Source organism: Peromyscus maniculatus, chromosome 3 (genome assembly GCF_049852395.1).
Source record: "Peromyscus maniculatus bairdii isolate BWxNUB_F1_BW_parent chromosome 3, HU_Pman_BW_mat_3.1, whole genome shotgun sequence".
Classification (NCBI taxonomy): Eukaryota; Metazoa; Chordata; class Mammalia; order Rodentia; family Cricetidae; genus Peromyscus; species Peromyscus maniculatus.
The window spans coordinates 153,864,798-153,889,024 of record NC_134854.1 but is presented as its reverse complement, the minus strand read 5'-3'; the positions used below and the strand labels follow the sequence as shown (position 1 = coordinate 153,889,024).

Sequence of the window (24,227 nt, the reverse complement as noted above, 5' to 3'; positions counted from 1 at the left end):
TAGGGAATACACATACTATTTCATATTCTTTTAAGTAACTATATGAATTATATTTTTTACTATTGTACAGAATTCACATTGTGTTATTAAAATGTATAGGTGAGGCAAAAAAGAAAATAATGCAAATAAATGAGCCTTTGCTTGTATGTTAGCAGATGAGAATTCAACACTTCACTCAACTTCAGAAAATTCCAAACTGCTGGATGTAAGGCATGCAGCATCTGGATGAATCATAGCTGGGCTTTTTTGGGAAGAAAAAACAAGATTTTCATGGAGGAATTATGAACCAATTCCTGGGAAATTTAGATGTTTCCTAGTTAGTATTATTTACATGGAATTTTAAAGAATGAATATTTTGAATTTTTAATAACCAATATATATAGCTTTTAAAACACAGCAGTGATATTATAAATTGAAACATATTCTCACAGACAATGAACAACAGCCTCTGGTTTGCTTCTTCAATCACCTTATTTATGGAAATAGTAACTGGAACCTTAGGAAATGGATTCGTAGCACTGGTGAATATCATGGACTGGGTCAAGAGAGGAAAGATCTCTTCAGTGGATCAGATCCTCACTGCTCTGGCCTTTTCCAGACTCAGTTTGGTGTGGTCTGTGCTCATTTGTATACTGGTATCTGTACTGTGTCCACATTTGTTTATGACTTTAGAAATGCTCATAGTGACTGAAGTTATCTGGATAGTGAATAACCATTTCAGCATCTGGCTTGCTACATGCCTCAGCATCTTTTATTTTCTCAAGGTAGCAATTTTTTCTAATTCATTTTTTCTTTACCTAAAGTGGAGAGTTAAAAAGGTGGTTTTAGCAATGTTACTGGTATCTCTGATCCTTTTGATTTTAAACATTGTAGTTAAACTGGCATGTATTCATTTATGGATTGATTCCCATGAAGGAAACATGCGTTATAGTTGGAGAAACTTGACACAATTTCCCAGAGCTCTCTTGTTCACCAACGCATCCCATGTTTTCTTACCCACAAACTCCATGTTCATGTTCATACCCTTCACTGTGTCCCTGGTAGCTTTTCTTCTGCTCATCTTTTCCTTATGGAAGCATCTCAGGAAGATGCAGGTCAGTGCCAACAGACCCAGAGATGCCAGCACCGTGGCCCACATGAAAGCCCTGCAAACTGGATTCTCTTTCCTGCTGCTATATGCAATTTATTTACTTTTTATTGTCATGGTAATTTCGAGCCTTGGATCGGTGGAGGAAACAGTGACCATTTTCTTTGAGTACTCTTCTGGATTGGCTTTTCCTACAAGCCACTCATTTGTCTTGATTCTGGGAAACAGAAAGCTGAGACAAGCCACTCTTTCTGTGCTGTGGTGGCTGAGATGCCGGCCCAAAGATATGGACACCTTGGGTCCCTAGTAAATTCCAGGGTTCATTATGTAAATTCTTTTTTTTTTTCTGGTTTTTCAAGACAGAGTTTCTCTGTGTAGCTTTGCGCCTTTCCTGGATCTCGCTCTGTAGACCAGGCTGGCCTCGAACTCATAAATATCCACCTGCCTCTGCCTCCTGAGTGCTGGGATTAAAGGCATGCACCACCACCACCCGGCTCATTATGTAAATTCTTGAGGATGATAGATCAATTCATAGAGTCTGAAGAGGAAATGCGAAAAATGGGGCTCCTTGGGGAGTGGTAAAAACAGAGGAAGGTGGGAGGAGGGTAAAGGGGAATAGCAGTATACAAGTGATCTCATAGGGAAATGGGTAAAGGAGGGAAGGGGGAGGGAGGTATGCAGGAGAAGAAGGAGCTAGATTCATAAAAATAACCCTATGGAGATCTGAAAAAGTCACAAAGTATCATACCATTAACTGTTTACTTAAGAAAACCTATAATTCAGTATATATACATGCATACATACATACATATATACATACATGTGTGTATGCATGTGATATATATATATATATATATATATATATATATATGAGAGAGAGAGAGAGAGAGAGAGAGAGAGAGAGAGTAGTTTAAATGAACTCATGAACTCTTCTCATCTGGGCAGACAATACTTCATCTGAGAGCCAAAGACATTATATGGACTCAACAGACTATACTTGAGAATATATATGCATATGCAAATACATGCATGCAATAACAACTGATGAAACATAGGTCACAAATTTGAAGGGAGAGGGGAGGGGTATACATGAGGTTTTGGAGGAGGAAAGGGAAGGGAGAAATGTAATTAAAATAAAATCTCAAAGCCAAACAAACAGAATGAGTAGATTAGAAGCATATTATGAATAATCATGCAATCCAGTTCAGTCACATCAAAAAATAATGAGTTTTGTGGGGAACAATTCATTTGAAATACATTACACCCTTTGCAATACAATTATGTATATCACCACATCAGGATACCTAATATAGAATATGATCCATAACAGTAGCAAAGTTACAATTATGAAGTAGCAGTGAAAATAATTTTATGGTTGGGGGGTCAACACAACATGTGGAACTATATTAAAGGGATGCAGCATTAGGAAGGTTGAGAACTGCTGTTCTAGTGTTTCCCAACATCACTTCCAGTGATTCAGGTAGGAGAGGTTGGTCATCAAGAGTGAGTAACCATTGGAATACTGGGTCAGAGTCATCCTTCTAATAGGGCACATTAATAATCTCATTATCATTGCCATAGACCTTCCTATTGTTGTATTGTTCTGCCTCTTCCATTGCTTTGGTACCAGGACAAGTTTAGCTGAACTCTAAGATGGATGTGGGATGTTTATATTATGCCTGGAGAAAACACACACACACACACACACACACACACACACACACACACACACACACACATACACACTCACAAACACACAAACACACTATAGCAGCCCCATATGAAAATTTTAATATAGAAGCTGTGACAAAAATTATTATATTAGAAGTGAGAAATAATTAATACTACTGAAAATTCAAATAATATGAATACATAAGAAAATAATTTAACAATTTCAGAATAATGAGATTATGTTGTTTATTTATTTATTTCTCCTGTATTTTAGAGACAGGAGTGCTGTGCGATGTTCTGTATGTCCTGCGGGAGCCTGTTCTCAGGTTCCTCATGGCTTTACCCAGTAGGTCCACATAGAGGATGATTAGGACCATGGGCCTGAGTGCAGATGTCTGAGATGGTCTGCATTTGGCTATGCTGTGGGATGGTCTGTATGTCAAGTTGCTCTGATTGGTCAATAAATAAAACACTGACTGGCCAGTGGCTAGGCAGGAAGTATAGGTGGGACTAAGAGAGACTGCCTGGAGTGGCTGCCAGGACACGGAAGATGTAAAGTACCAGTAAGCCAAGAGCCATGTGGCAGGGTATAGATTTGTGGAAATGGATTAATTTAAGATATAAGAACAGTTAGCAAGAAGCCTGCCACGGCCATACAGTTTGTAACCAATAGAAGTCTCTGTGTTTACTTGCTTGGGTCTGAGCAGCTGTGGGACTGGCGGGTGACAAAGATTTGTCCTGACTGTGGGCAAGGCAGGAAAACTCTAGCCACAAATGGCGCCCAATGTGGGGCAAGAGTTTTTACCTAAAACCTGAGAAAAGATTCTAAAATGGAGATAAAAACAACTTCCTAACCATTTCTCCAACTTTTATCATTCCTTGGTTGTCTGTAGTTGTTTGTCTGGGCATAAGGCTTTGTGAAATTTTACCCATCCATGTGAGCATGATTAGTGGTGTTTTCCTTGTTCAAATCATGTTTAGGCAACCATATTAATAAGACTTTATGGGTATAGCTTCTGATATTCCTAGGACATACAATCTCACAGTAAACACATTGTTTCTCTGACTCTTGCAATCTTTTTCCTCTTCTTTCTGTAATGATTCCTGAATTTCAGGTTCTGGAGTGTTTTGGAGATGTGTGAATTGGGACTGGGCTCCACAACTCTACGTTTTCATTGGTTGTGGTTTTCTATAATGGTCTATGTCAGTTGAAAAAAGAATTTTCCTGCATGAGGGGTAAGGACTTGCCTGGTTATGTGTCATAAATAAAAGGTAAATTCATGAAATTAGTAAAAATCATTACCATAGTTAGATTAAGATGTTGAGAAACAGAAAAAGGAATTCTATGTGTAATATTAAATCTTTAGTAAAAGAGAATTATATATATATATATATATATATGAATATATGTTTGTTTATTTGCATGAAACCATTCTTCACATTGTAGAGTGTGTCCTTGGAATAGATTTTCTTGCTCTCCTAGTATTATTAATTCATTTCTTTATTCAATTAGTAAGTATAAATGCACATTGAACATCTTTTATATGTGTTTTTGGAGAAATTTTCATAAAATTTGGAATCTATGAAATGAAAAATGAGTCTGTAATATGTTAGTATGAGAAGACATTTGTGTGTGACTATAATGTATATTCTTCACAATATTTTAATATCTTAATACTCACATATGGTGATATTTTATTTGTACTGAAATGTGATTTTATTTGTATGTTAATAAATAAAGTTGCAGGGGTCAGAGCTAATATCAAGCCATAGTAGAAGTCTGGCAGTGGTAGCATACAGCCTGACAGGCAGATATCTGTGTGTTCAAGGATACCACCAGCATGGAGACACATGCCTTTAATCTCAATACCAACCATAGAAGACCTGCAGGTCTGTATAGATAGACAATGATGAGGAGGTCATGTGGTTGGGTTTACAACCAATGAGAAGACAAAACAAAAAGTCAATGAAAAGACAGATACACAAAAAAATAGGTCTCTTTCTGAGGGGAAGGACGACAGCGACAGCAAGGTGTAAGAAGGAGGTCTTGATCTTAGCTCTTGGCTGCTGCTCTGGCCTCTTGGGCTTTTAACTCTGCATTTGGCTCTGTGTTTCTTATTGAATAAGACAGTTACATCTACACTCACATGCATGTAAATTAGATTTTCATGTAAAGAACCTTAAATAAATCCTCTTGCTTTCTTTACCTTTAGTTCAATTATAAGTCACTAATATAGGGGTCTTCTTCTTGGTACGCAATACATCATCAGTCTTACAGTGCTTTTGATTCAGGTACCACTTCTGTTACATGTGTTAAGATGATAATGAATGTCAAGGTCACTTTTCAGGGTTTTGAAAGCTTATTTTGATTAAAACACTGGTTCTTCATTGAGGCCCTTGCCATGACTCACAGCCTGGGTCCTGTAACATTGACTAGCAGTGGTGGTGAGGGAAAGTAGAAAGGTCTGACACATGTACAGAAAGCTGGGGTCAGGTGGGGTGTGTGCATTCTGATGGGGAGACAACTACCACCACATCCACATGGAATGTCAGTGTGTTCATTATTTATCATACAGGGGAGGGGTTCTCTGTCTTGGTAGGAGGTCTCTGTAGGTGAGCAGTCTCAGGCTGTATACATGCAGGAGCGGTAGCTAAAGTTACATCTGTACTTACTGGTCACTGAGACTCCCAAGGAAACCTTTGCCATCCATCTGAGCCTTATTTGGGAAAAGCGTTGCCACTCCCATGGGGCTGAGGCATTGGAGCACTTGGGGTGACTGTGCCCAAGATCAACAATGCGCATTCCCTCAGGACTTCACTCTCTCAGGGCTTCCTCCAACCCCTATACGTCTGCAGATGTTCCCAAAGTGACTGGAACACAGTACAAAGGCTTGTCATATTTGGGGATCACAGAAAGCAATGGTTGGCTTAATCATCTGATTACTAATCTTTGGTGTAGTTGATATATGAAACTTCTTGTGAATGAATAATTGAATGAGAAATGCATGCACCTTCTAAACACACCTACATATGACACTGACTTGTCAATGGCTGAAGACACTTTTGTCTGAGGTAATAAGTTGTCACTTTTTCACATGACCTGGAAAGAAAACTGTCTTCCTTCAGAAGTTGCTATTCAGGTGGAGCCTAAATGCAGTATTTCCAGTTCAGAATCAAAGGGCTCATGAAAGGCCTTCAGTTCTCAGTGTGTCCTCATTAGAGACTTGAGATGAAAAGTCCAGAAGTCTGCCATCTCAATATCTATTCTACAAGGAGCCAACAGCAAAGTTGTCTACATTTCTTTTGTACTTTTCCTGGAGTTCATTGTTGGCACATTGAAGGAGCCAAGTTAAAGGAGGCTTCTTGCTTTCACATGAATGAAAATTTTGTGTATCTACTTTTTAGTATTTTTGTGAAAATTTGCTCATGCTTCCCTGCTGCACTATCTCCCTGTGCCTTTCCAATAATTTAAGATAAATTAATCTTATATAGTTTCTTTATAAGTGATTACCTAAGCACATCTATGGAAATGGGTAGGCTAATTATAGCTCAGAATCTTTCTCTGTATTTCTCTCATGTTTTCAAAATCAATCTTGATTCAGGGACCCGAAGATGGAGTCACCCATGCTCAGCTGAATAAGTATAATACATATTTTCCTGTCATCTTGTTATTTACTGTTTGTATTGCATTATTGGACTTTTTTTTTTTTTGGTTTTTCGAGACAGGGTTTCTCTGTGTAGCTTTGCGCCTTTCCTGGAACTCGCTTTGGAGACCAGGCTGGCCTCGAACTCACAGAGATCCGCCTGCCTCTGCCTCACAAGTGCTGGGATTAAGGGCGTGCGCCACCACCTCCCGGCACATTATTGGACTTTTGCTTATGGATTACTTATTGAGGAGGAAGGTCTCACTAATGCTACTTGTCTCACACTTTGTGAGGCCATGTATATTCATGTACTGTGGTGCCTGTTAGTAAAGATAACTGAACTGATGTTGACACAGTAGAGGAAAGGTGGATAAACCTATAGATCCTTGGTGTCTATGGAGAAATGTATCCTATGAGATAAGGGGTGACAGAAAAGGAGAAGAAATCTTGTTATGTATATAGACTCATTCACCTTAGTGATTGCTTCCCAGCACTACAAGGATATTCATACATATCTTTGCATGCAGTCATACACTAGTGCAATTTTACACAATGCTTGCAATCAATGTTCAATGATTTACACTTGCTAGCATTTTTTAAACAGTAGCACCTTAAAAATTATTAGTGACATGCATGAGTTACATGAAATCATAAATGCTACATAGCAGAAAAATATGCTAATAACAATGGGCTTTGGATTTAAATGTGTATGGATATTGGCATGTGTATACCTTTGCATAAAATCAAATAATTTTAATAAATACATATTTTCTCAGTATTGAGCTTTTGACAAATGGATGATTTTTTCATATTATTGGATTGTGGACAGTTTGCTAGAAGTGATTTGCATACTGTACACATGTCTGGAGCATTGCTGATTCCAGGTATTTAAAGATATGTGGTACTAAGGAATTTCTAGCCACAAGTTAGGATTTTTGCTGCCTTGTATATAGGATAGAATTTTTATGTGATTTACCCAATACCATAATAATATTTAAGAGAAAATGAGCAAAATGCAAATAAATATATCTCTATTTTTATCTTAGCACATGAGGGATCAGGTTTTCCTTCATCAAAATTTGCATGTCTCTAGGCTACTGTGTGTAAGGTATACCTTATCTGGATGGAGCTCAGTAGAGGTGTCTAGGAAAATTCAAGGCTATTATGATGGAAAGTATGAAGTCATTAGCAAGGTTTCATGGCATGTTTGGTATTAGACTTGCAAGTTGTTTAAGGAAACATGCTATGGGGTTTTGAGAATTGAATGTGCACATTTGAGTAGTGTGTGTTAACAAATCTTAAACAGTGACAATAGAAATTGGAGCATTCACTGGAAGATGAGTGGTGCCCTACAGAACACATTTGCAGTCATTCTGAATGTGGAATTTGTAACTGGCAACTTTGGGAATGGATTCATAGCAGTGGTGAACATCATGGACCTGGTCAAGAGAAGGAAGATCTCTTCAGTGGATCAGATCCTCACTGCTCTGGCCATATCCAGAATCATGCTGCTGTGGTTAGTATTACTGAATTGGTGGCTGTCTATGCTTTATCCAGGGAGATGGATAACTGAAAGAATGTTTGTGGTAATACACAGTATCTGGACAGCATTCAACCAGTTTAGTCTCTGGTTAGCTACAAGTCTCAGCATCTTTTTCTTGTTCAAGATAGCAAATTTTTCCAACACTATTTTCCTTTATTTTAAGGTCAGAGTTAAAAAAGTGGTGACAGTGACATTGTTTGTGTCTTTGTTTCTCCTGTGTTTAAATATTATAGTTATTAATTTACATGAGAACATCTCTACCACTGAGTATAAGGTAAATATGTCATACAGCTTGACTTGGAATAAGACACGGCTTTCTGGGCTATGGTTTTCATTTGCCAACACCATGTTTGCCTTCATACCCTTTGCTGTGTCCCTAGTTGCTTTTCTCCTGCTCATCTTCTCCTTGTGGAAACATCTGAGGAAGATGCAGCACAGTGTCCAAGGATGCAGAGATGCCAGCGCCACGGCCCACATCAGAGCCTTGCAGACAGTGATCGCCTCCCTCCTCCTGTATGCCATCTTCTTTCTGTCTCTGGTTGCTAATATTTGGGGTTCTCTGCTTCTGGAGAAAAAGATGCTGCTTTTTTTCACACAGGCTACAAAGATTGCTTTTCCCTCAGTACACCCCTGTGTCCTGATTCTGGGAAATACTAAGCTGAGAAAGGCTTCTCTCTCTGTGCTGCTGTGGCTGAGGTGCAGGCACAAAGACAGGGACCCTGCGGTGCATGGAACCGGGGCTTATTTGTGTGGATCATCCTGCATCCATTAGAGGAAAATTGGATCACAAGAAATTCCTGTATTTAAATTTATTCAGTTTCTGAATTTCATAAAAATGTATGTTATCTTTTCAACTTGCAAAAGAGTGTTTTGAATAAATGCCATCTAAGCATGCTATAGTCTTTGTAGAATATATAAAACGTATATGTTAATATCAAGATGCTAATATTGTATAAATGCAGATTACTTGAATGCAAGAAAGATTATAACAAACATTAATTTTATATCAGCTAATTTCTTTTAAACACCTCAGAACAAGAAATCTAAATATAGGATATGTTTTTACACATGTTCCTTAAAGTAGAACGTTGTAATTTTATATACCATGCTGGTTAGATTTTTGTCAACTTATCACAAGCTTGGGTTATTTGGAAAGAAGACACTTCAACTGAGAAAATACCTCTGTTGAACTGGGCAGTAAGCAATTCTGTAGAATATTTTCTTAATTGATGGTTGATGTAGGTAGGTCCAATTAATTATGAGAGGTGCTCTCCGTTGGATGGTTTTGGGTTGTACAAAAAAGCAAGCTTAGCAAGCCATGGAGAACAAACCAGTAAGATGTGTTCTTCCATGGCCTTTGCATCAGTTTCTGCCTCCAGGTTGCTGCCTTCATTTCCTGCCCTGACTTCCATTCATGATTGACTCTAAACAATAAGCTGTAATAGATCCTTTCATTCCCAAGTAGCTTTTGGTCATAGTGTCTACCTTATCATTAGAAAGCAAACTAGGACATACATTTAAGGAGTACTTTTATATAGGAACTCTTAGTAAATATTATATAAGAATTGATATATAAGTTATGGATTACTAGAAATTAAATATACTGTCCATTATTTAAAACATCAGATTCAACTTAAAAATTTCAAAATGCATTATGACACCATGCACCTCCATTTTTTGGTTCAAAAACAACCAGATGGTCATAGAAAAAGAAATTTAGAGTAAGTTGTGAGTGACCAACATTAAGTAACATGGATGTTTTATATGCTTAAATGTTGTTGGTATTAATTAAATAACACTAATGAGAGGTAAATAAAAACATTAAATAAAGTTATAATGAAAGTAAGATGTTTGCAAATAATTTAAATGCAAGAGAGATTTGGAAAAGGAAGCATTGCATGTTTTCTCTGTTCAATGCTGTTTAAATCTTTAGGGAGAAGATAGACAATATACTTTGGAAATGAAGATTCTTTTGTAATTAATCAAATAAAAAATATTTCAAAATGCTGTTTTCTTTCTTGTTTTGGTATGGTTCTTTCTTTTTTTCCCCCTTACGTAGTGCTTTCATTTATTCATTTGTTTATAAAATGTCAAAAATGATGTCTATTTTTATGTTTTTGGTAAGAGTTTGGGGTTTATGTAGAAACAGGTGACATAAAATAAAATGTATGTATTTTAAATATAAAAGCAGATTTTGTATATTAAAGCAACAGATGATTTTGGTGAGGGAGCCAAAATTCTGAGATATAAAAAGACTTAGCAGGGCATTAAGTTGCTAGCAGACAACTCAAAAAATAAACTTGGCAAGGCTTTGGGATGTTTTCTTGATTGATGATTGATCTGGGAATGCCCAGCCAACCCAATAAATGGGAGTTCTTACAAATTCAGATGATACATCAAGAGACTGAGCTGATACTGACCTGAAACCTTCATTTATATTGGCAGATTTCACAGTACCAGACACTCCTGTCCTGGCAAAGACATGCCTCCTTGTCTAATAGTGTCAGAAGCACTTTCTGGTTGGATTTAAGTTCAACACTACAAAATGAAATGCACACCTGGCATCATTGTTAGCCAAGAACCTGATGCTATACAGGCTATAGAACTAGGGGAGAAACTAGTACTCTGATTCTGCCAAACTGCTAAATGGACATAGTATAAAACAGCTCCCTGTGATTATATTCATAGATTAATGCATCTGTCAAACTCCCATTAGAGAAGCTTCTGTTTGTAATAGATGGCAATTAACACAGAGGCCCACAACTGATCAAGGTGTAGAAAGTAAAAGACTGCGGGATGTTCAGCTCTAAATGAGACAACTATAGCACATGCCCTTCTCACAATGCTCAGGGATTATTGCAGTACTTGAGGTAGGATTATTTAGTAGTGTAAGAGCCAGAGGAAGAGGATGGCTGCAAGGTAACTGTTTTCTGGATGTGTAGGGAAGCTGCATATATAAATTCCTAGCAGTTATGATAATGTATACAAGACCTGTGCAAGCTCAAGGCAGAGCGAATCCTAGCATGGAGAGGGAGGAGGGAATGGAGGCCCATAAGCAAATCAAGGATTTGTTGGCAACCAATAGCTGAAGGGATATGGAAACTGTATTCTTTTAAAAGAATACAGCCCCTTACAAAACAACCATGACCCAGTGGCAGGCCATAGATCCAAGAATATATAAGGGCACAAATTGTACTTAGTAATTGTTAAAAAGAAGACACAAATATGTGTTAGTAGGCTATCAGGAGGCTGGCTCTGGGTAGAGTTATGGAATTGAGTGAATATAGAAACTTAGTGTATGAAATTCTCAAAGAACTAATGAAATTTACAAAAAGAATGAGTAGGTAAAAATTAGAATCATTAGTTTCAAAAATAAAGGACCAAAATAAATGAATGAAATTATTATAGTTTAACAAAGTGCTAAATCAATGACCAACAACAATTTAATTGTTTCACAAGTTCTCAGACTAAGCTGCATATACCCATGCAGCTGCATATACCTATACATGTATGCATGCAATAATAATTAGTGAAAAAGGTCATGAATTTGAAGGAGAGCTGCGAGAGGTATATGGTAGGGTGTAGAGGGAGTAAGAGAAGGGAGTTATATTATAGTATGAGAGAGAGAGAGAGAGAGAGAGAGAGAGAGAGAGAGAGAGAGAGAGAAATGGTGAACTAAGTTTTAACCAACTTCATAAATATAGAATCCTTTACTAGCAAGGAATACACAACAGTTTCAAGGAAGAACATAACTTTTGTATAGGCTATTAGTGAACCCCAAACTTTTTTCTAAGTCATAGATTTGTTATTATACATTATATTTTCTCTGTCAAAATTAAATAATTCATTAATGAACTATAAATAGTAAGAATGTTTCATGAATTTGGAATGTAAATGACACTTAATCATAGGTAAAATCAAAACCAGACCACATATTTCAACCAATTTTCAAACTAGAGCTGAACTATAGTACTCTTTACTGATGTTTGAAAATTAAAAACAAATATGGGAAATTCATATTTGTTAATGCATTTAGTAAAAAATATAGGATAAGTTAGTAAAATGCTTTCATCTGATGGAAAAGCTTGAAAACTAATCTTTAAGAATAAAAATTATGGAGAAGAAATGCTTACTTAAATGCATTGTATACAGAATACTAGGCAATGTTGTCTATGTCTAATTATGAATATAATAACATCACTTTGAGGAAAAAGAAAGTAAAATATATCAAAAGCACCTCCCCCTGTATTTCATAGCTAGAAAAATGCAACAATTAAAAAAAGATTGTTAAAAGTATTAACCTGATCTCCTACCTCAAATTCTCAGGTAAACTATAACTGAATGGACTATGATCCTTTGATTTGTCTGAGTATTGGTACCACTATTCTCAATGAACCAAAAAGTATATGAACACCCAAGTGTTTGTAAAATGACATAGTCTATGTATATTATGATGGCTAACATCCATTGCTAGTTTAATGGGATTAACAAACACCTTGCTCCTCAATGAGGCACACCTTTGAGTACATCTGTGAAGGCATTTAAGAGAGAATTACCTGAGGTTGAAGGACTCACACTAAATATTGGCACCACCATTCCACAAATTGGATTCCTGGGCTGAAGAAATAGAAATGGGGAGGGGAGAAAACCTTCTGAGCATGTTCATTTCTTTCGTTGCCTTATGATCCACCCAGATATAAGCAGGCAGTCATATTTGTGCTTGCTTACACACATTCCCATCAGCATGCTTTCACCACTATACTGACCTATGCCCTTAAACCGTGAGCCAAAACCAACCCTTTACTTTATCTACTAGTCTTTTGTCAGAAATTTTGTCAAAGCACTGAAAAACATTACTAATGCAGAAAGTTGGTGCCAAGAAATGGGGCTGTAGATGTGAGAAAACTGACCATGTGGTTTCCAGGACTTTGTAGGAAAAATGAAGAAATGTTTGTTGCTTTTCAGTTATACTGTTATGGAACTTTCAGGTAAAAATTCAGAAACCAGGATGGTAACTAAAATGCTGACCATGGAGGTAGCGCACATGAACCATTATGGGGAACATGGATTCTGTTGAGTATGGGTAGCCAGTGTGTAGCAGACTTTCTTTTGGGCCACCAATCAACTCCCAAATAGACACAGAACTTAATATTAGTTATGAATGCTCAGTGTTAGCTTATGCTTGTCCCACTAGTTCTTATAACTTTAACCTGTGTCTTTCATCTACATTTTGCTTGGGGCTTTTTAATTTTCTTTCATTCTGTGTGTCCTACTCTGTGTCTGTCTGTAGCAGGAATCTTAAAAGTTCTTATTAATAAAATCAAACCTGAGGCCAGTAATTGGGGTCCATGCTGGTAGATCAGAGAGACAGAGCAAGCCACAGCTATCTCACCTCGCCACTTCCTCAGCTGGTCCTGTTTCCTCAGACTGGAAGCTTCTGTGTCCTCATCCAGAATGAATCTCAGCTGTACTGTGTTGCTCCATAGCCTGAAAGCTTAACCAGGCCAAATGCTTAACCAGCCAAATGCTTAACCAGCCAAAATGCCTCTAGTTTCTGGTCCTCACGCCTTATATATCTTTCTACTTTCTACCACCACTCCCTGGGATTAAAGGCTGGCTTTCTGGGATTAAAGGCATGTCACCATGCTTGGCTGTTTCCAATGTGGCCTTGAACTCACAGAGATCCAGAGGGATTTCTATCTCTGGAATGCTAGGATTAAAGGTGTGAGTGCCACCATTTTCTAGCCTTTGTATCTAGTGGCTGTCTGTTCTCTGACCCCAGATAAATTTATTAAGGTACACAATATTTTGGTGAACACAATACCACCACATCTGTCTGTCTGGCAGTTGTCTGGCTGGCCTTGGGCATCTCCCTCTCTTTCTCCCTCATTCTTTTCCTCCCTTCTCTTAAGCCTAGATTTCTCCTCCTACTTATTCTTTCTGCTCACCACTCCTGCCTATCTCTCTACTGCTTAGCTACTGGCCATTCAGCTTTTTATTTGACCAATCAGGTACCTTAGGCAGGCAAAGAAATACATCTTTACATCATTAAACAAATGCAAGATAAACAAATGTCATACATCTTTACATAGTTAAGGTGATATTCCACAACATAAACAAATGTAACACAACTTTACATAGTTAAAGTAATATTCTATAATATCAGTGGTCATTCATATAATCTGTCAATGAATCCAGTTATATTCATTTTGTGTCCAGAAAAATCTGAATAAGGTTTAATTTTAAAAAAATACAAGAGTCCTACAGAAAGCACTAAAAGGAAAATTACAACCTAAGGAAGTCAGATACATCCACAAAAACACAGGCAATAGATAACACCACAGCAGTAAACCCCAAAGAAGAGAAGTACACACACACTACCACCAAAAAATAACAGGAATGAACAATCACTGGTCATTAATATCCATTAATATCAATGGATTTAATTCACCTATAAAAAGACACAGGCTAACAGAATGGATACGAAAGCAGGACCTATCTTTCTGCTGCATACAAGAAACACACCTCAAATTCAAAGATAGACACTACCTAAGAATAAAAGGCTGGGAAAAGTCTTTCTAATCAAATGGTCTTAAGAAGCAAGAGGGTGTCACCATCCTAATATCCAGCAAAATAGACTTCAAACTAAAATCAATCAAAAGAGATCAAGAAAGGCATTACATACTCATCACAGGAAAGATCCACCAAGATGAAGTTTCAATTCTGAACATTTATGCCCCAAACACAAGGGCACCCACATATATAAAAGAAACATTACTGAAGTTAAATCACATATAAAACCCCACACATTAATAGTGGGAAACTTCAGCACCCCACTTTCACCACTGGACAGATCTGCCAAATCAAAACTTAACAGAGAAATAAAGGACTAAACTGATGTCATGACCCAATTGGACCTAATAGATATCTACAGAACATTCCATCCTAATAAAAAAGAATATACCTTCTTCTCAGCACCCCATGGAACTTTCTCTAAAATCGACCACATACTTGGCCACAAAGCAAATCTCAACAGATACAAAACAATTGGAATAACCTCCTGTATTCTATCAGACCACCATGGTTTAAAGTTAGATTTCAACATCAACAAAAACTACAGAAAGGCTACAATCTCATGGAAACTGAATAATGCTCAACTGAATCACCAGTGTGTTAAGGAAGAAATAAAGAAAGAAATTAAAGACTTCCTAGAGATCAATGAAAATGAATATACCACATACCCAAACTTTTGGGACACTATGAAAGCAGCACTAATTGGGAAAGTCATAGCACAAATGCCCACATTAAAAAGTTGGAGAAATCACACACTAATGACTTAACAGCACCCCTGAAAGTTCTAGAACAAGAAGAAGCAAAGTCACCCAGTAAGAATAGATGCCAGGAAATAATCAAATTGAGAGCTGAAATCAATAAAATAGAAACAAAGAGAACAATTCAAAAAATTAATGAAACACAGAGTTGATTCTTTGAGAAAATCAACAAGATAGACAAGCTAACCAAACTAACCAAACTAACCAAACTAACCAAAAGGCAGAGAGAGAGAGCATCCAAATTAACAAAATCAGAAATGAAAAGGGAGACATAACAACTAATACTGAGGAAATCCAGAAAAGCATCTGGTCATACTTCAAAAAACTCTACTCCACAAAACTGGAAAATCAAAAAGAAATGGATAATTTTCTGGATAGGTACCACATACCTAAGTTAAATCAAGACCAGATAAACTATTTAAATAGTCCAATAACCCCTAAAGAAATAGAATCAGTCATTAAAAGTCTCCCAACCAAAAAAGCCCAGGACCTGATGGTTTCAGTGCAGAATTCTACCAGATCTTCAAAGAAGAGTTAATACCAATACTCTTCAAATTGTTCAACATAATAGAAACAGAAGGAACATTACCAAACTCCTTCTATGAGACTACAATTACCCTGATTCCTAAGCCAAACAAAGATGGAACAAAGAAAGAGAACTACAGACCAATCTTCCTGATGAACAATGATGCAAAAATACTCTTATATTTTTGGTTGTGAGCCTAGCCTTTAACGGCTGAGCTATCCCTCCAGCCCACAAAAATACTCAATAAAATACTGGCAACAGACTCCAAGAACACATCAAAACAATTATCCACCATGATCAAGTAGGCTTCATCCCAGGGATGCAAGGGTGGTTCAACATATGAAAGTCTGGCAATGTAATACACCATATAAACAAACTGAAAGAAAAAAACCACATGATCATCTCACCAGATGCTGTAAAGGCCTGTGACAAAATCCAATAATACCCCTGCATGAAAAAGGTCTTGGAGAGATCAGGAATACAGGGAACATACCTAAACATAATAAAGGCAATTTACAGCAAGCCAACAGCCAACATCAAATTAAATGGAGAGAAACTCAAAGCGATTCCACCAAAATTAGAAACAAGGCAAGGCTGATCTGCTCTCTCCATACTTATTCAATATATTACTTGAAGTTCTAGCCAGAGCGATAAGACAACATAAGGAGATTTTAGATGTAACCGTCTTGTTAAATAAGAAACACAGATGGCCGGGCGGTGGTGGCGCACGCCTTTAATCCCAGCACTCGGGAGGCAGAGCCAGGCAGATCTCTGTGAGTTCGAGGCCAGCCTGGGCTACCAAGTGAGCTCCAGGAAAGGCGCAAAGCTACGCAGAGAAACCCTGTCTCGAAAAACCAAAAAAAAAAAAAAAAAAAAAAAAAAGAAACACAGAGCAAAATATAGAGTTAAAAGCCAAGAGGTCAGAGCAATAGCTAAGAGCTGAGATTAAAAATCTTACCCTTCTCTGCCGCTGCTGTCCTACCTTTCTGCAAGAGACCTATTTTCTGTGTGTTTGTCCTCTTTATTGACTTTTTATTTTGCCTTCTCATTGGTTGTAAACCCAACCACATGACCTCCTCTTCACTGCCCATCTATACAGACCTCCAGATCTTCTATGGTTGGTATTGAGATTAAAGGCATGTGTCTCCTTGCTGGTTGTATCCTTGAACACACAGAGATCTGCCTGTCATGTGATCAGGATTAAGGGTGTGTGCTACCAGTGGCAGACTTTTGCTATGGCTTGCTATTAGCTCTGAACCCCAGGCAACTTTGTTTATTAACATACAAATAAAATCACATTTCAGTACAAATAAAATATCACCATAGGAGATCAAGGGGATACAAATTAGAAAGGAAGAAGTTAAGCTTTTGCTATTTGCAGATGACATAATAGTATATATGAGCGACCTCAAAAATTCGACCAAGGAACTCATACAGCTTATAAACACCTTCAGCAATATATCAGGATACAAGATTAACTCAAAAAAATTAGTAGTCCTCCTATATACAATTGACAAACAGGCTAAGAAGGAAATCAGAGATACATCACCCTTTTCAATAGCCACAAATTATATAAAATACCTTGGGTTAACACTAAGCAAGTGAAGGACCTATATGACAAGAACTTTAAGTCCCTGAAAAAAGAAATTGAAGAGGATGTCAGAAAATAGAAAGATCTGCCATGCTCAAGGATAGGCAGGATTAACATAGTAAAAATGGCAAACTTACCAAAAGCAATCTACAGATTCAATGCAATCCCCATCAAAATCTCAACACAATTCTTCACAGACCTGGAAAGAACAATACTCAACTACATATGGAAAAACAAAAAATCTAGGATAGCCAAAAGAATCCTGTGCAATAAAACAGTCTCTGGAGGCATCATGATCCCTGACCTCAAACTCTACTATAGAGATACAGTAATAAAAACAGCTTGGTACTGGCATAAAAACCAACATGTGGACCAATGGGATCAAATTGAAGACCCTGACATTAATCCGCACATCTATGAACATATAATTTTTGACAAAGAAGCCAAAACTGTACAATGGAAAAAAGAATGCATCTTCAACAAATGTTGCTGGCATAACTGAATGTCAACATGTAGAAGGCTGCAAATAGATTCATATCTGTCACCGTGCACAAAACTTAAGTCCAAGTGGATCAAAGACCTCAACATGAATCCAGTTACTCTGAACCTTATAGAAGAGAAAGTAGGAAGTAGTCTTGAAAACATTGGCACTGGAGATCACTTCCTAAATATAACACCAGTAGCACAGACACTGAGAGAAACAGTCAACGGGACCTCATGAAACTGAGAAGCTTTTGTACAGCAAAGGATACGGTCAACAAGACAAAGTGACCACCTACAGAATGGTAAAAGATCTTTACCACATCTGACAGAGGACTGATATCCAGAATATATAAAGAACTCAAGAAATTAGACATCAAAAGGCCCAACAGTTCAATTAAGAAATGGGCTATAGAGCTAAACAGAGAATTCTCAACAGAGGAAGCTCAAATGGATGAAATACATTTAAGGAATTGCTCAACATCCCCAATCATCAGGGAAATGCAAATCAAAATGTCTCTGAGATACCACCTTACACCTGTCAGAATGGCTAAGATCAAAAACACTGAAGACAGCTTATGCTGGAGAGGATGTAGAGCAAGGGGAACTCTCCTCCACTGTTGGTGGGAATGCAAGCTTGTACAGCTTGCACAGCTTGGAAATCAATATGGTGCTTTCTTAGAAAATTGGGAATCAATCTCCTCCAAGATCCAGCTATATCACTCTTGGGCATATTCCCAAAGAATGCTCAATCATACCACAACAGCACATGCTCAGCTATGTTCATATTAGCATTATTTGTAATAGCCAGAACCTGGAAACAACCTAGATGCTTTTCTACTGAAGAATGGATAAATAAAATGTGGTACATATACACAATGGAGTACTACTCAGAAGAGAACAACAACTACATCATGAGGTTTGCAGGCAAATGGATGGATCTAGAAAAATATCATCCTGAGTGAGGTAACCCAGACTCAGAAAGACAAATATGGTATGTACTCACTCATAAGTGGATACTAGATGTAAAACAAAGGATGACTAGACTGCTACTCAAAACTCCAGGGAGGCTATCTAGAAAACAGGACCCTAAGAAAGACACAGGGATCACCCAACGACAGAGAAATAGATGAGATCTACATGAGCAAACTGAATGTGAGGTGGGTAATGAAGGGCAAGGTTCAAGGGAAAGAGAGCTTTGGGAAGTGGGAGATCCCAGCTGGATCAAGAACAGAGAGGGAGAACAAGAAAAAAGAGTCCATGATAAATGAAGACCCCAGGGGAATAGGAAGAAGCAAAGTGCTTAAGAGGTCCCCAGAAATCCACAAAGATACCTCCACAATAGAGTACTGGCAATGGTTGAGATAAAGCCCAAACTGACATTCTGTGGTGATTGGATGGCCAAACATCCTAACTGTTATGGTAGAACTCTCATACAATGACTGAGGGAACTGGATGCACATATCCATGGCCAGGCCCCAGGTCAGGTGGAGGTCCAGAAGTTTGGTTGGTGAGAAAGAGGAGGGATTGTATGAGTGAGAATTGTTGAGACCATAATTGGAAAAAGCACAGGGACAAATAGCCAAACTAGTGGAAACACATGAACTGTGAACCAATAGCTGAGGAACCCCCATGGAACTTGACTAGGCCCTCTGGATAAGTGAGACAGTTGATTAGCTTGAACTGTTATTTAGGCTCCCAGGTAGTGGGACTGGGACCTGTCCTTAGTGCATTAGCTGGCTGTTTGGAGCCTTGGGCCTATGCAGGGACACTTTGCTTAGACTGGGTGAAGGGAGGAGGGGACTACTGGACCTTCCTAGACTGAATCTACCAGGCTGAGCTGAATCCCCAGGGGAGTCCTTGCCTAGGAGGAGATAGGAATAGGGGGTGAATTGGGGGAAGGCAGGGGGGCAGAGGAGGGAGGACAGGGGAATCCGTGGCTGATATGTAAAATTAAATTAAATTATAAAATAAAAAATACAAGGAATTTTTAAGCAGTATCTCATTTATGACATGGCATGACTGCTGTTCACTGCTCTTAGCTAGGTTTATGGTGACCAAATGAGAAGAAAGATTTGAGCAATAGAGCATTTGTGAGAGACAAGAATATAAGGAATTTAAAGTTTCTTCTAAGGTAAGTGTAGAAAAGAAGTTAACTGAATGGTGTTGTAAAATAATAAAAAAAAGAAATGTTACTTTCAAAAAGGATACATAAAAATAAACCAAAAATAATCATAAAAATACAAAAAAAATTTTAAAGAAATTAAGATATTATGGTGAAACCTGAAAATCTGCACCGAGAGGCCAAGACAGTATCCTTGCAGAACTCCAGAAAATAACAGTGAAAGATAGAGCCTTCATGAGAATCTACTGGAGAATGGCCAATCAAGGAAATAGTTTTTCATGTTTACGGTCATCTCTCTATATCAATGTATATAGATATAGACATCCCTTGAGCCCAAGCTACTTCCTAATCTGGCCATCCATGTTTTCCCTGTGGTGCAAAACGCAACAGTGAGGGATCACAGAGGAGTACACCAAGAATCCAAAGAGCTGACCAGGCAGCTTGTAGCATGGTCAAATTTCCTGTATGTAGCTCCTGATCAGGCTGCCTTTAAAGGTGTGAAGGTGCAGCTTAAGTTTCCATAGATATAATTTGATATTGGAGAGTCCAGAAATAGAATTCTGGCATAGGATTCTTTGGATACTTAGAATTATCCCCCAAAGAAAGGCCACATTTGTCACAGAAATGGAGGATTTGGAATACCCAAGTTTATTGGAACACAATGATGGTATCAAAAGCCCAAGGTGCCACACATGTTACTAGAGGCTTTGGCGTTTGACCTGCTGAGTATTGATCTTGCTTTAGTTTGATGTTTCCATGCTAAACTCCTGGCCTTATTTTTTTGACAGTGGAAAAGTTTATTTGTGTCATTATATATTGGAAGTACATTTTTTGCAAGGGCTAATATTTCAGAGTTTTCCTTGAAGCTAAGAAGGGATTTTGGATTCTCTCTCTCTCTCTCTCTCTCTCTCTCTCTCTCTCTCTCTCTCTCTCTCTCTCTCTCTCTCTCTCTCTCTCTCACACACACACACACACACACACACACACACACACACACACACACGGGGTGGTGGAGTAAATAAAAATGTAATAATGAGAAAAGAACACTTGGTGTAAGACGAATTGCTAAATGGTCTTATTAATAAAAATCCCAGAGCCAGATATTGGGGTGAAAGCTGAGGGATCAGAGAAACAGAAGAAGCCACAGCCAGTCTCACCTTGTTAATTTCTCAACTTATTCTGTTTCCATGAATCCTTAGACTGAATGCCTCTGGGTACTCATCTTAAAGGGTCTTAGCTGAACCACTTAAAAGCCTCTATTTCCTAGTCCTCAGCCTCAAGAGAACAAGTTACTGTTTCCTCATACCTTATATACCTTTCTATGTCCTGCCACATTACTTCCTGGGATTAAAGGCATGTGTCTTTCCCAAGCAAAGACATGAGATCCCAAGTCCTGGGATTAAAGGTGTGTGCCATTACTGCCTGGCTCTGTTTCTAGTGTGGCCTTGAACTCACAGAGATCCAGATAGACCTCTGCCTCCTGAGCGATAGGATTAAAGGTGTGTGTACCACCCCTGTCTGTTGTCTATGTCTAATCTTCTGGCTGTTCTGTACTCTGACTCCTAGATAAGTTTTATTGTGGTGCACAATATATCAACCACAACTTGGAAGGCTTGTGTTGGATTATTATCATAAGAAGTGAGCTACTCACCAATTATATTTTATTCTTCTCAGATCTCTGGTGTCATGCGACAACCAAGCTTTGTCAGTTCAACAGCAGTAACCAAAGCTTCAGCTGCCTTCTCAGTTCTCTGTATAAAATTCACAGGCCTCATTCTCTTAGAGCTAATACCAAGTATAGACACAGTTCACCTTCCTACCAGACTCAGAAAAGGGATAAACTCACTTTGCAATTACCACTTTCAGTATCTCCTGATGAATTAGATTAAAAAAAATAGCTTTAAGATTTGTTTTTGTGAAGATAGGAAAGCTGTCTTACTTCTGTTCATTTATTTATCCTTCTCAGATATGATGGTATTTGGTGACCAGAGTACTAATAGATTTACCAATTAAGAGCTCTTTCCCCCAAAGCCATGGCTATAACCACCTTAGTAGCTCATTAGTAAGTTTCCTGTTGAAAGTACAGACAGGTATGCCTCATTCACAGACTTCATGGTATAGGATAAACTGGTTTCAGATGTAATTTCAGAGGTTCAGAGTTTTAACACTGGTAAATGCAGTTTTGATAAACGGATAGAGCACTGACTACAGACAGTCTTGGGAGTCCTTAAATTTCTGTGGACTTTACTGTTCCCAGCTTTTAGATACAGGCTAACATTAGAAAGGGTATGGAAGCCTCCCTCCTCCTCCTCTTTTACTCACCCAGCCACTTCCATTCAGTAAATTTCCTCTGGTATAGATTTAAGGATGTGTTTCATCAGGCTGAAACCAGACCCTAGAAAATGTTCATACCTTTTAACTCAAAACCATAGCTTTTACTATGACATCAAAATGTAACTCTGTTCTGGTTGTTTTACAGACACTTAAATCAGAATGATGATGACCTAGATATTAACTTGTTTCATTGACAATAACAATATAGGTGTTGTTAGTGATATGGAAAGGATTTTGTTGCAAATGTATAAATAAGTCTAAGTAGAGCGATTTTACATAGAATTATTATTGTTATAAACTTTGTGATTCATCATTTTTGATGTTGTCAATGTAAGAAAAAATCTATGAATGGATGAAATGCATCAACCTCTTGTCAATTCATTGGCACTGAGCATCAATGTGGGAGTAGATGTGGACAATACTGATATCCAAGGAACTTACCACTATTTTGGTTTTGAATGCAAAATTTAGAAATTCTTCTTGGAGTCTTTCTTGCTTTATATGGAAAAGATTTTTACTCTCAACAGCTGTTCTTTGGGTGGAACCTAAATTAAGTATTTACAAGCCAGAATGATAAGTGTAGTGTCAGGCTCATGGAATCCCTTCAGAAGTCACTGCAGCTCTTACTGAGAAACCTGAGAGCTCTCTTCTGACATCCCTCGAAGTTCTGGTACCCACAACCATTTTTTAGCAACCACAAATCAGGATGTTTACACTTCCCTTTTCTTCTTTTCAGAGTTTGTCTTTGGTACATGAGGAAGCCAAGCTGTAGAGTCTACTGCTTCTACAATTAGAGAAAGTTTGTACACATAGTTTTAGAATTTTTTTTTCCCGAAAATTAACCTGTGTTTCACTGCTATACTGTCACCATGTCCTTAGCCTGAATGCAGGGCATTTGATTCAGATATCCTCTTTATTAAGACCTTAGCTAAGTAGATACACAAGTGAGATGGCTCATTATTCAAACCTGTCTTTCTTCCTCTCCCCAGTACCTATGTGTATTAGTTTAGATGACAGAGGGTGAAGTCACATCTATACAATGGACTAATGCACATCTTTCTCTGTTATTTCTGAGGTTAATGATATATGTTCTCCTATTATTTTTGTTGTTGTTATTTGTTACTTGAATTATATTAATGTTCCTTTGATTAAACATTAGCCATTGAAGCAAAAGAATTCCATTCTACTTCTTCTATTCTATATTTCTTGATGCACACTGGTGACTGCAGTAAATACCACAGGTACCAATGGTGGGAAGTAACATATTGGTTAAGGGACAGGCCAATAGCTTTTGTGGCTTCATGGTTGATAGACCAAAGCAAAATCTCCAAGCCAGCCCAGGTAGATTGCCTTATCCCAAGCAGTGTATTATTAACTCTTAATGGTCAGGGTGCCCAAGAAAAATCCCCAGGCCAAAGCTGCTGCAGTTATTTAAATTCTTGCACAATACAATTTTTACATTTTATATCCTTATAGAACTTGTTTTTATGTCTACTCCTAGCACTGTCTTGTTTTTTGGACATATGACCTCATAGTGGATCTGCATGAGCTATCTTTTCTAAGAAAAGGAGGTCCTGACATCTCATTCTTTTATCATCTTTCTACCTCATTTTTGCTTCTCAGTATAAGTCTCTGTGTAGAGAAGAAGTAACTTCAACTTACTAACTTTGTTGCTGTATATACCACAGAACTGCCTGAGTGTATACAGTGAGAAGAGGCTTGTAATTTGATCTGTGGCCCACTGAATCTTGTTTACCTTTTAAATTTTACTTTGTTTTGATTATCTTATTCCAGAGTAAGTGCAGGAACAGATGTTTTAGGAATATCTCATAGCCTCATAAATTGACCTTCAACTTTGTTATGTGTGTCATAACCTCCAAGGAGTATGGAAGGCC

General features: G+C 37.8%; 2 protein-coding genes across 2 annotated transcripts; both read left to right on the top strand.

Annotated features, from left to right (window-relative positions):
• Positions 1-425: 425 nt before the first annotated feature.
• LOC143272194 (taste receptor type 2 member 123-like) lies at positions 426-1,394 on the top strand (the record flags this gene model as incomplete). Its single annotated transcript, XM_076566079.1, has 1 exon — positions 426-1,394. A coding segment is annotated over one exon (969 nt), but the record flags the coding sequence as incomplete, so codon positions are not given.
• Positions 1,395-7,739: 6,345 nt separating this feature from the next.
• Positions 7,740-8,717, top strand: LOC102913795 (taste receptor type 2 member 116-like). The gene has a single exon (XM_006996982.3). It carries the CDS (start codon positions 7,740-7,742, stop codon positions 8,715-8,717), a length of 978 nt encoding a protein of 325 aa, XP_006997044.3.
• Positions 8,718-24,227: the final 15,510 nt, after the last annotated feature.

Bases quoted from the DNA above. Each gene is read 5' to 3' on its own strand.
- LOC102913795 (XM_006996982.3), top strand. From the start codon at position 7,740: ATGAGTGGTGCCCTACAGAACACATTTGCAGTCATTCTGAATGTGGAA.